Source organism: Oncorhynchus nerka, linkage group LG18, assembly GCF_034236695.1.
Source record: "Oncorhynchus nerka isolate Pitt River linkage group LG18, Oner_Uvic_2.0, whole genome shotgun sequence".
In the NCBI taxonomy this organism is placed as follows: domain Eukaryota; kingdom Metazoa; phylum Chordata; class Actinopteri; order Salmoniformes; family Salmonidae; genus Oncorhynchus; species Oncorhynchus nerka.
The window spans coordinates 46,180,222-46,193,540 of NC_088413.1; the positions used below are offsets into that span (position 1 = coordinate 46,180,222).

Genomic DNA, 13,319 nt, shown 5'->3' on the forward strand with positions numbered 1-13,319 from the left:
TATGGCCTGACATTATCCTGTAGAATCCTTGATACAGAGTAGAATTCAATGTTCCTTCTATTAAAGGCAAGTCGTCCAGGTCCTGAGGCAGCAAAGCATCTCCAAACCATCATACTACCACCACCATTCTTGACCATTGGTATGAGGTTTTTACTGTGGAATGCAGTGTTTGGTTTTTGCCAGACAAAATGGGACCCATCTTGTCTAAAAAGTTCACTGAAATTTGCCAGAAAGAACCTGGAAGCACCTGGATGATCATCAAGACTCTTGGAAAAATGTTCTATGGACAGATAAGTCAAAAGTATAACTGCTCTGTATCAGAGAATTCTACAGGAGAATGTCAGGCCATCTGTCTGTGAGCTGAAATGCAGCTGGGTTATGCAGCCAGACAATGATCCAAAACATACAATAAAGTCTACATGAAAATGGCTAAAAAACCACACATTTTACATTTAGGAATGGCCTAATCAAAAGACCAGACATAATCCCAATTGAGATGTGGCAGGACTTGAAGCGAGCAGTTCATGCTTGAAAACCAACAAATATATCTGAGTTAAAGCAATTCTGCATGCAAGTGTGGGCCAAAATTCCCCCACAGCAACATGAGTGACTGATCAACGACTACAGGAAGTGTTTGGTTGGAGTCATTGCAGCTAAAGGTGGCACAACCAGTTATTGAGTGTAAGGGGGCAATTACTTTTTTTGCACAGGATCATTGGGTGTTGCATAAATTTGTTTATGAAATAAATTAAATGAGTATGTAATTGTTGTGTTATTTGATCACTCAGGTTACCTTTATCTAATAGGTTTTGGTTGAAGATCTGATATTCATTCAGTATCAAAAATATGCAAAAGTAGAGAAAATTAGAAAGGGGGAAAATACCCTTTTCACAGCACTGAAAATGCGCAACTCCACACAATAATGTTTCCATTGTTCCATTATTATATGGCCACAATTGGATTAAACCTACAAATGATTCACATTGTGTACCATCTTCACTTTCATTGAAAGCTTACAACCAAATTGAAAGTTTGACAGAAATAAAATCTTGCACTGCTGTTAGAAAATTGACATTTTCATTGACACTTCTACCTGTGATTCATTTGTAAAACTATGCTACAGATCACAATGGCCAGCTGTTTCATGACGTAATTACAGCTGTAAGGAAACTGTCATGTAAAAGTGTTACATGATTTTTTACAACAAGAGCATTATTCAACATTCACTGTTTTATATAACATCCACTGCTGCAACACATGTCTGGTGAAGGATATGAAATAAGTGTCTATCAGATTTACCATCCACTAGTCTGTCAACATGATATTGTTGAAAAGCATAAGTCTGGTAAACTTTTGTTGAAAGATATGCTTCACAAGATGTGATGCATAAGTCAATTCATGTTGAGTCTGTTCTCTCTAATTTACAATGCTTCACTTTGTATTTGAGGGATAGAAATTGAAGTCTTCCTTTCTGTTAATTTAGAGGGAAAGCATGCATTCTAAGATCATCCAACTGATTTCTCCATTTGTCTCTTTGAAAATAGGCCTCTGGATCCAAATGTCAATTCCAACGGAGGCAGCATCAGTCTGGGCCCAGCCGTGTGTAACGTGAGCGAGTGAAACAACAAGAGAGTGAAAGACAGAGAGAGAGGAAGAGAAGGAGAAGGAGGGGTCTCTCCGATGATAACCCTGAGTGTACCATACATGGCTCTCTGGTAGCCACCATTTTAAATTGGCCCTTACAGTGCACTGCGGCGGCTGACTGAGAGTGAAAATGTGATGAGCTTTGCTATCATCCCCCGTAGCGAGCTAGTGAGTGTGGATGGCGGCCGGTGAAGGAGGCACATTGCTTAATGAGACCATTGCTCTTGTGTTAGGACGCTTAGGACAGGCAATTACGGAGGAATTACCACCAGAGGCCTTCTCCAGCACTGCTGCTGCTGCCGCTCCACCACTGCTTACTGCTGGAGCAGCAAACTAAGCATTCACGGCTGGTTACAGAACTTTTTTATTCGGGTGGATTTGTACTATTTTGTTCTTTTTTTTCCTTTTTTGCTACTGGCTGTTGTGATTGTCATTTGTCGTTCTTTTAACGACAGCTCCATCAGTTCTGACCTATCGTTTATAATGGAGCTACATCCATTGCGAGTGTGGAATAAGGACTGGGCCTCTTTCCTCAGGCCATGGATACCCATACTGCTGGGCCTGCACATGCAGTTCTACCGGGCGTCTGGCTCAAGCTGCCCAGAGGAGTGCCGCTGTGACAGGACCTTTGTTTACTGCAACGAGAGGAGCCTGACCTCGGTGCCGCTAGGGATCGGAGAGGGCTACAAGACCCTCTACCTCCACAACAACCAGATCAACAATGCCGGCTTCCCCTCGGAGCTTCACAACGTCGCCTCCGTGGAGACTGTCTATCTCTATGGTAACCAGCTGGACGAGTTTCCCATCAACCTGCCCAAGAATGTACGGGTACTGCACCTGCAGGAGAACAACATCCAGACCATCTCCAGGGCCGCGCTGGCTCAGCTGCTGTGGCTGGAGGAGCTCCACCTGGACGATAACTCTATCTCCACAGTTGGGGTGGAAGAAGGGGCATTCAGGGAGGCCATCAGCCTCAAGATGCTCTTCCTCACCAAGAACCACCTGAGCAGTGTCCCTATTGGTCTCCCTGAGGACCTCAAAGAGTTGCGATTGGACGAGAACCGGATTGCAGTGATCACCGAGGAGGCGCTCAGGAATGTGACGAGGTTAGAGCGCCTCCTGCTGGACGGGAACCTGCTGACGGATGAGGGTGTGGCCCCTGGAACCTTCCAGGACCTGGTGACACTACGAGAGCTGTCTCTGGCGCGGAACTCCCTCACCTACCCGCCCCCGCTTCTCCCAGGGGATGTTCTGGTGAAGCTGAACTTTCAGGATAATCAGATGAATGAGATCCCTGTGACGGCCTTCGCGGGGCTGAGAAAGCTGGAGAGGCTAGATATTTCCAACAACCAGCTGCAGTCCCTGACAGAGGGGGTCTTTGATGGCCTCGTCAGCCTCAGACAGCTCACTGTTCGTAACAACCTTTGGCTGTGTGACTGCAGCATTAACTGGGTCATACTGTGGTTAAAGTCTCTGCCAGTCTCCCTCAACGTGCGCGGCTTCATGTGCCAGAAGCCCGAAACTGTCCGGGGCATGGTAATCAGAGAGCTGAACACCGAGCTCATCCAGTGCCCTCGCAGCACCACGGCTGCCCTGCTGCCCACCCACTTGCCCCCCACCTCGCCAGGCCTCACCACCCGCTTCCCTCCCTCCTCCACAGGCTACCCCTCAGACACAGAGTCTCTCTCTCCCCCATCCAGGCTCCCCTTCTCACCCACACATAACCCCCCTCTCCTCCCCTCCTCCCCTTCCAGAGATGGGGAACAGAGGACTAACCTGCCACCCCTGGACCCTGAGCGGGAGACCCTGCAGATCAAGTTCACCATACTCAATGGTTCAGCCATCCATGTCAGCTGGGTGGCCTCCTTTCCTGTCACAGCCTACAAGGTCACCTGGGCCAAGATGGGTCCCAGCCTGTCGGGAGACACAGTGAGGGAGAGGATGGTGGGAGGGGAGCACCGGGGCATACGTTTGGTCAACCTCAAGCCTAAGTCCACCTACCGGATCTGTGTCATCCCGTTGGATGCGTTCAATAACTACCGTCCCAAGGATGATACAGTGTGTTCAGAGGCTGTGACTAAGCCGGTCTCCTATGGCCAAGGTAATAATACAGGGCCACCGGGGCCGGAGCAGGCCACCCAGCAGGACCCCAGTTCTCCCTTTCTTCTGGCTGGCCTCATCGGAGGGGCCGTGATCGTAGTTCTGGTGCTTCTCCTTAGCATATTCTGCTGGCACATGCACAAGAAGGGTCGGTCGTCCTCGGCCAAGTGGAAATACAATAAGGGCAGGAGAAAAGACGACTACTGCGAGGCAGGAACCAAAAAGGATAACTCTATACTGGAAATGACTGAGACCAGCTTCCAGATAGCGTCCCTGAACAACGAGCAGCTCCTCAAGGGAGACTACCGCATACAGCCCATTTATACCCCTAATGGGGGCATTGGCTTCAGAGACTGCCCTCTGGGAAGCAATAGCACAGTATACTGCAAGAACAATGTTCAAGCAGACGCAGACTTTTGCCGTACATGATGGTTTTGCATAGCAGAGTGTTATAGAACCCCCTTTGTATTAACAAATACACTTAACTACATACAGTACACTGAAAAGTATATTTCAAAGACCTCTGTGTCTGCAATGTAATTTATACACCGGCTGGGCTATAATGTTGAATTCAGCTAACTTTTATATTCCCTTAGTAAAAAATGCTAATTGATTTATAAGTTATTTATTTCTCAAAGTTGTGTAACTCGGTTCTGTGCAGACAGTTCTTTACAATCAGAGCTTTCTCTCATCATCTTATATTTTGAGCTCCATAAAGATTGGGCCATGTGGAAGTCATATGATAGTCAGACGGTCTACTCATTCCTATAAAAATAGCCTAGCCAGTAATGACTCTAACATGCACAATGTCCATAACAGATATAGCTACATTCCATGTTTTGGCAATGGAAATTAAAACAAAAAGGGTTTATGTCATAGACTTGATGTGGCAACTCAATGTGACAGAGAGAACCAACCATTCAGGAAATGAGCTTTGGGGATACATATTTTCTCACAGTAAGGATTTGAGAGAGAATGGGAGAGAGTCTAGGAAGGGGGTAGGGAAAGAGAGAGGGAAAGAGGGAGAGAATCTGTTCATTCAAATGCACCACAAGAGGGCAGAATTTTTCATTATTGTCAATGATTCATTCATGATTCTTGATCTTTTTATTTGCTTGGACATTGCTGAGTACTGAATAGTAGTTCTGCCTATGTAAGTAATACTGCAGTGAGTGTCTCTCTTTCATCATCTCATCTACATAACAAAGACACATTTCTATGAACACAGTTTTGAGAAGTGTTGGTCAAATGGCTGCATGGATTCCAGGGCTGGTAGACATAAAGTGTCTCAGATTAGATGTGCTGATCTAGGATCACGTCCCCCTCTGTCATCTTATACAAAATTGGCTACACTGATCCTAGATCAGCACTCCTAGTCTGAGATGCTTGATACATGCGGCGTCTGATTCAAGTACTTATTTCAGTAACAACACGCGGTTATGTTGTTGGCCAGTGGTCATTCACCACAACATGGAAATACTGTTGATGAAATGGTAGTAGGCTACTGTAGTTATGGAGTTTGTTGAACCTTTTGATTGTTTCCCAAGCTGTTTAAAATGCACAGGTCATAAGTTTGTATCTTATGCTTTCCAAAAAAAACGAAAATTCAAGCATAATTAAAGCATAAGGAAGCTGTACGTCGTATAGTTGAGAATGAAAGATCAACAAGCACATCTGTCAAGATAGTTGGATACGAAGCAACTATTTGAGTTTATGTTCAGCAAAACAAATATGTTGTGGTAATATATTATATGTGCCTTGAAATGATCAGCTCATAATGTAAGGTCTTTTGAATCCATGTGTTTTTTGCACAAAAGTGTAATGTAAATACATTCAATTGACATTGAATTGTTGTTGGAAAAAATTGATTGCCTCGTATTTGATTATTTATTTGTTGTTTATTTGTTGCTTTATCAGTCTTATCGCATCTCTTTATCACTTAAGAAATGTTTTATCTGTGATGCTACGGTCTTCTCTGGGAAATTATGGAGAGAGTCTATATCATCGATGCTTTGAGTTATTTTTCTACCAAAATGTGTCCTCAGCTCTCACAAAAGTCGGGCCCTAATTTGGAAGGGACACGTGAAGGCTGGATAATAAATGTTAAAAAAAAGAATGTCAAACACTGAATGGTACCCTTGAGAACAAATTCTGAGATGATGATACTGCAATTTGTTTGTCACAAAATGTATTGTGTCCCATATCAAATCGCTTGTCTAGGGAATGTGGAACATTGAGGGAAGGCTTTTATATCTCTAACATTCCAAAATGATATAGATTACTGTAGTAAGTTGCATCCCTCATCCTCAGAGATTTTGTCAACCTCTGACATTCCATTTCATGAAGCTTCTATTCTAGCATCTATTTTTTAACGAGTCTCTAGTCTAGTGAAAGGTCATTTATACTTTAGCCAAACTCTGCCCACACTGAAGATCAGACATACCTGTAGACTACTTTGGCTCTCTGCCACCTTTTCTAATGATGGCTGCAATTACATGATCCGGTACCGATCCAGGTCATGGCTCAGCTGTTTTCCTCATTAGTCTTGAGCTGTGAGTCTTTGTGTGTGTCGCACATGGGGATGTGTGAAATGTACTCCTCAGCCTGAAGTGTCACTTCTTGCGCCAGCGAATAGCTAGCTTTTCACGAGGCGCCGACTGGTAAAATGCTTCAGGAGGGCGGTCATGTGTGTTAGCAAGGCAGAGGTCCTGAGTTTGCGTCAGGTATGGGCTGAATCTGGAAGAATTGGTACTCGCTAAGCAATCAGCATGACGTCCTTTACATGTGTACACAGTATACTGTAGTGTGTGTGTACACACATATTCTCCCGTGATTCCTCTTGAGAGCAGAGGAATGAATTAGGTGTATAAACAGTATACCTATCTAAATGATCTCTAACCTATGTTCCTGGTGTGCCGGTGGAGACAGTAATCAGCCTTGAAATTCACACTTCCGTCTCCTTCAGTTGTGTGGTCATCTATAAAAGTAAATAAATAAATGCTCCCTCTCTGGGGAGATCAGTGTCTGTGAGTGAGATACTTTCATATTGAGGACAGATTTGAAGGTAGTGTACTCATACTATATGTGTGGTACTTTGTCCAGGTCTGCCACGGGCCCAGTGTGGAGGAGTTTTACATCCCCTTTTATAAAAATAGCAAAAAAGTTCAAATGATTGAGTGACAGAATGGCACACACTCTGTATCTCCGCTGCGCAGCTGTAGGCACCCCAGCCATTTTGAAATCTCTGCAGTGATTTGCACACTAAAGGAGATAAATATATTCCACTGAACAGTCCCTCTTCCAAGGGAACTTATCACAATGTATGTTCAATCAATCCCGTCTTCCTCCCCCATTTCTTTGCATCTTTTCTTTACCAATTGTGAGGGAAGTGTCAACGCACTGCCAACTATGTTCTGTCTCACCGGGCAGTGACCTTCTGGTACTAAGACAGTGTTTGTATCCAAAAAGGGACCCTATTTCCTACATAGTACATACTGTTGACCAGAGTCCTACAGTAGTGCGTTATATAGGAAATAGGCTGTCAGTTGGGATGCAACCTCAGTGTCACCTGTGTGATGTCCCACCCTGCAGTGACCCTCTGGTTCTGAGAGAATCAGGATGTCAGTTTTACAGTGGCCTGACTATTAGTTGCCTGGCCAGCACAGTTACTGTAATTGTTCAGGGTTGACCATGGACAACCAAGGACATGATCACTTAAAATACAGAGTCGATTGGCTACAAATTCCAAGATTAAACTTCAATGTGCTATTCCAATGCGCTAGTATTTACTTGTATTTTAGATATTTGTTCTGTGGTTATGGTAGTAGAAATACAGAAATATATCAAGTATATCACATTGGAATGCTATTTAAATGATATACAACCAACTAAACAGACACTAAACAGTGTTTTACTCATACCAAGTAATATGATCCATTTGCAATCTCAATTATTTTCATTAGAATAGTAGTCAAATTGTCCTAGAGTTTGAAGCGTGCCTATAAGCCAATTTATTTGGCGAGACAGCTGGCATCTCACTGTAGTAGGCTGTAGGCCATGTTTAGGTTATTTGGATCTACATTCGCCTTTTATTTGTTGTGTTTGTTTACTGTTAATGTAACTAGCCTAAATATAGATTGTGTCATGCCTTTATCAATATTATATTTTGTTTACTAGGCCTACTACTTGGTACCACTGTTTTGTTCTGTTCACGTTTGCAGTTGTGTCGGTATTCTAAGCTAAACTGCTATTCAGTATTTTTGTTTGCGTGCATGAATAACTAGGCTGCTACTTTCAGCATTTAGTTGCCGTTATTTTGGTAAAACAGCCGTGTGTATGGCTGCATTCACATAGGCTGTTTGTAAAAGGGGAATTACCCTATCTGTTTTGTAGCCTATATTCAATACCAAAACAGCCTTGCTATAGTATGTAGGGTGCTGTCCATTGTAGTGATACAGCGCAACGGCGATAGGCTACAGATTTCACTCCAAAACGTTCACTTTCAAAGCACTCAATCAATGGTCTCGGAGTCTCTGCATTTGAACGTTGTTTATTGTGTGATATAAGCAGAATTCAATATAATTCCAATGCAAGAAACCCCCAAAAGTGTACCCCCTCACTGACGTATGTCCTTGATTAATCCCCGGTATTGCCTGTTTAGGTTTTTTTATGGTCTGAACGTTATCATGTGAAGGACTAGTTTCTGGAACAACAGAAGCTCAGACAGTGCATGCAGTGGCTGTGCTGCATGGTCCTCATTCTTCAGTCATAAATGCCTGGGAGCAACTATCAGTTGAGGTTTTATATGAGGGTTTTATATTCTCCATATCCATGGTATAATTATAATTGATCCACTGTATTCTTTTTTTAAAATCACAGAGCATGCAATCATGTTTGCTATGCTTACAGAGTAAGCTTAGAGGGAGTGTTTTTAAGGACCATTGCTTTAAGTTTTGAGATGCATTTTCTGTTTGTTAGTCACACGACAGATTGACGAGGACAAGTGGACTACTGTTTTCATGAAAATAATCTAGATCGCAATCGTACCATTTTACTTGGTATGAGTACAATACTTCTCTGTTTCGTTGGTTGTATATTGTACACCAATGTGCTATATTTTCTATATTTCTATACTTCTATTACCACAACCACAGAACAAATATCTAAAATACAGGTGAATACTAGCACATTGGAATAGCACATTGATGTTTAATCTTGGACTCTGTAGCCTCTCGACTCTATATTTTAAGTGATCATGTCATTGGTTGTCCATTGTCATCCCTGAACAATTTCAGTAACTGTGCTGGCCAGGCAACTAATAGTCAGGCCACTGTTAAACTGACAGCCTGATCCCCTCAGTACCAGAGGGTCACTGCAGGGTGGGACATCACACGGGTGACACTGAGGTTGCATCCCAACAGACTCCCTAGTCCCTATATAACGCACTACTGTAGGACACTGGTCAACAGTATGTACTATGTAGGAAATAGGGTGCCATTTTGGATACAAACACTGTCTTAGTACCAGAAGGTCACTGCCCGGTGAGACAACATAGTTGACAGTGCATTGACAGTGCTTTCCTCACGATTGGTAAAGAGAAGATACAAAGGGATGGTGGAGGAAGACAGGATTGATTGAACATTGCGATAAATTCCCTTAGAAGAGGGTCTGTTCAGTTGAAGAGATGTACCTCCTTAGTGTGCAAATCACTGCAGAGATTTCAAAATGACTGAGGTGTCTGAAGCTGCATCGCCATTGGCACTGTATAACAACATATTTCACCGCACTTATCAAGCAGAAAACAATAGCAGTGGACTACCCCTGAACTCAGTGTTTAATGCCCTGCTGCAGTTGCTGGATATATTGGTCCCAAGCTTCCAGGAACATTTGGGCTCCATGCCTCATGGTCATTACCATGGTCAGCTTCCATTCAATTAAACACACAGACACAGGCACACACACTGACTTGTGCACACACTTACACTGGGTGCAGTTTCTATTGAGTAAGGGACCCCTGAATGATGGTCTCCCAACTCGTCAGAGGTATAATTATCAAGTAAACACACACACACACACACAATCTACTTCCCCCACATACTCTCTCACACACTCCCACACACATACACACTCTCTTCCTCACACCCCAGCACACACAAACACACTCTTTCCCCTCACACACAGGCAGACTCACCCATACACACGCTCTCTTCCTCACACCCTAGCATGCACACACGTACACACACACACACACACACACACACACACACACACACACACACACACACACACACACACACACACACACACACACAGGAGAGTATTGATCTAAGGGGTTCCACTGTATGAAAAATGGTGCCCAGCCCTAATGGTTTGGCCTGAGATAGACTGCCTCTTCTGTTCTGAGCAAATAAGAAGGTGCAAACATGAGCAGAAAATATCAAATCTGTGTTAAATGTTGTCTTGGGTTATCATTGCATCTACTAGAATTGATTAAGTGCTAAAATAGAGATATTATGGAGTAACGGGGCTTTCTTGACCGACAGATGGTTTCCCTGGGAGATGAAAATGTGAGTTTCTTTACTTTACAAGCACCACAGGACTGGGATTTTCTGTCAATAATCATGTGAGACTATCAAAAACATGCTCAGACAATTATCATAATCAAGGACACGTCTGGTCTAGCTGAAATGCAACTATCCACTAAGATAAAATATGGAGAATATTCACAGATCAAAGCAACATGACATTGACAGCTTTTTATCCCATCCAATGAAAATCTATTTGAGAGTATTAGAGACATTGTTGGCTGAGATAAGCTCACTTGACATTGACATAAACACTCTATGTCCCCTTCTATGAAAGTTGGTGACCACACTTCAGTGCAGTTTGACTTAATTTGACCTTGACACCATTGCCTGTTAGCCTCTCTCCTCTAATCAGGTTCAGCCCCTGCATTAAGGCTATGTCCATTGTTACCAGATATAGTGTGTGTGTGTGTGTGTGTGTGTGTGTACACGCTTCTGTGTGTGTGTACACGCTTCTGTGTGTATGCCTGTGTCTCTGTGCATGAGTCCCTATGCGGACTAGAGAATAGTTATAGGATGTCTGGCTGGGAGAATGTGTCCTATAGAGGATACATTAATCATAACATTGGCTGCCACCCTTACTTCACTATCGCTACCATTATTGCCGGTTTCAAAACATAAAGAGGATTTCAAACCAATTTATTAATGAAACTTTACATCTGCTCTTTATTCTAGAGTGAAATAGCATCATATGTGTTTCTTAGAAAGGAATGTAATGTGTTCATCTCAATACAGGTATCATGGCTTTCTTTAGCCTTTCCATGACTGTGAATGGATTAATTTGGTGTCAGGGTGCTACTATTGATCACCAAACTGTACTGAAGGCGCTGAGAGACTTGGATTGAACCACAAAATCAGACTGGATAGAAACAGAGCCACAGATAAACAAGCTACAGTATACAAGTACAACTCAGTTTAGATTCAGAGTTTTAATGACAGGCATCTTGGCAAAGAAAGTTCCTCAACACATTCTAGTTAGAATGCAAATTAGAATGTTATCGTTATGGGATGGTTGGTGCCAACATGGAGGATGCTAAACTCTATATGTATACACACTAAGAAAATATGGTTGGTTCATCAATATTTCGTTGGTGAGGATGATGGTTCTATGTGGAACCATGATTACTCCAAGAACCCTTAGTGTGTATCGTTGTCTTTTGATAGCTCCTTTTCAGCTAGAACAACCATGAGTATGAGAGAGAATAGAGAGAGAGAGACTCCTCCACCTGGCCCTGTGATATCTAAACACCTCATGATGGATCTGACCCTAAATGTTAAACATGAATATATGTTGGCCACTGGAAAGCGACAACAGCGGGATGAATTGCTGTGGTGTGTAGATTGATTCTCCAATCTAATGTGAATTAGCCATTGCACCCTCCCACATATAGACAGAGTGGCCTGATAGATGTAACAGAATTGCATATTTTCTGATTCATTACATTATTATCTGGCATTTCTCCGCTCGCTGGGTAAGTGGATTGGAGGGAAGCTGCTATGATTTCCTGCTCTACCCATCTCAGTCAGGGGTTGCGTCCCAAATGGCACCCTATTCCCTCTACAGTGCATTTCTTTTGACCAGGGCCCATGGAGCTCTGGTCAAAAGTAATACACTATGTAGGGAATGAGGTGCTATTTGGGACGCAGACCAGGCATAATGGCTGCCGAGGCATCTTTAACGCCTTAATGAACATGTTCGCCCGCTCTTGGAGATCCCTGCTACTTACGTTATTGACACTGGGAATTGAAGTGTCTCATGCCTCCCTACAATCGTCAATAATCCTGCTGATTGCATTCTAACTGGGTTAAAAGCCGCTAGCCACATAAATAATACACCACCTACATTATTACAGTCATAGAATAGCACTCAGACAGACATGTGGATATAAAATATGATTGGCACTGACATGACATTATAAAACGATGTTGCATGAAGATGCAGTATATCCACTAATGATTTATTCAAGGTATGGTATCAAGTGAATAGTGATGTAAATAGTCAATAGCATTATCAGTGGATCATACTAATCACCACAAACAGGTACCTCAAACAACACCAAGCACCAAACAGGTATCCCAAACAAACCCAAGCAACCACAAACCACCCCAAACAACAGCAAACATCCCCTAATAGAAACCCAAAAGAACCCAAAAGTACCCCAAACATTAATATGGCGCCGGAAGAAATGGCAGCAGTTTTAGGGGCGCACAACCAATTGTGTATTATGTGGTGGGTTTTCGCGTTATTTGTAACTTATTTTGTACATAATGTTTCTCCAACTGCATCTTACGGCAAAAAAGAGCTTCTGGATATCAGGACAGTGATCACTCACCTTAGATTAGACAAATATTTTTTCTACAACAAGGAGGACGCACAGTACATTCTCCAAACACCCCACAGGGCCGACATCCCCGTTATTTGCAAGAGGAAGCAACGCAGGTACAGAGAACAAAGAGTCAGATACCTTGTCAGGACCCGGAGAAGGCGAGTGGGAAAGCTGCCGTTACCGTCAATATTACTCGGTAACGCGCAATCATTGGACAATAAATTAGACGAGGTACGATCAAGTTTATTTACCACCACAGACAGATGCTGGCATTAAGACCGCACTCAGTCAACTGTATAAGGAAATAAGCAAACAGGAAACCACTCCCTCAGAGGCGGCGCTCCTACTGGCCGTTAATGCAGGGAAACTGAAATCAGTTCTACCAAATTTCTATCAACATGTTAAATGTGCAATCAGAGGGAAAAAAATTCTAGATCACCTGTACTCCACACACAGAGACGCGTACAAAGCTCTCCCTCGCCCTCCATTTGGTAAATCCGACCACAACTCTATCCTCCTGATTCCTGCTCACAAGACAAAATTAAGGCAGGAAGCACCAGTGATTCAGTGGTGAAAAAGTGGTCAGATGAAGCAAATGCTAAACTATAGGACTGTTTTGCTATCACAGACTGGAACATGTTCTGGGATTCTTACGGTGGCATTG

General features: G+C 43.1%; 1 protein-coding gene across 2 annotated transcripts in view; it reads left to right on the top strand.

Annotated features, from left to right (window-relative positions):
• si:dkey-87k14.1 (leucine-rich repeat transmembrane protein FLRT2) overlaps positions 1-5,592 on the top strand; it is a 56,940-nt gene extending 51,348 nt beyond the window's left edge. For both annotated transcript variants that reach the window (XM_029687692.2, XM_029687691.2), the window contains exon 2: positions 1,545-5,592. In XM_029687692.2, the coding sequence (XP_029543552.1) occupies positions 2,128-4,173 (2,046 nt within the window). In that variant the 5' untranslated portion in view covers positions 1,545-2,127 and the 3' untranslated portion in view covers positions 4,174-5,592. The remainder of the gene's footprint in view (positions 1-1,544) is intronic.
• Positions 5,593-13,319: the final 7,727 nt, after the last annotated feature.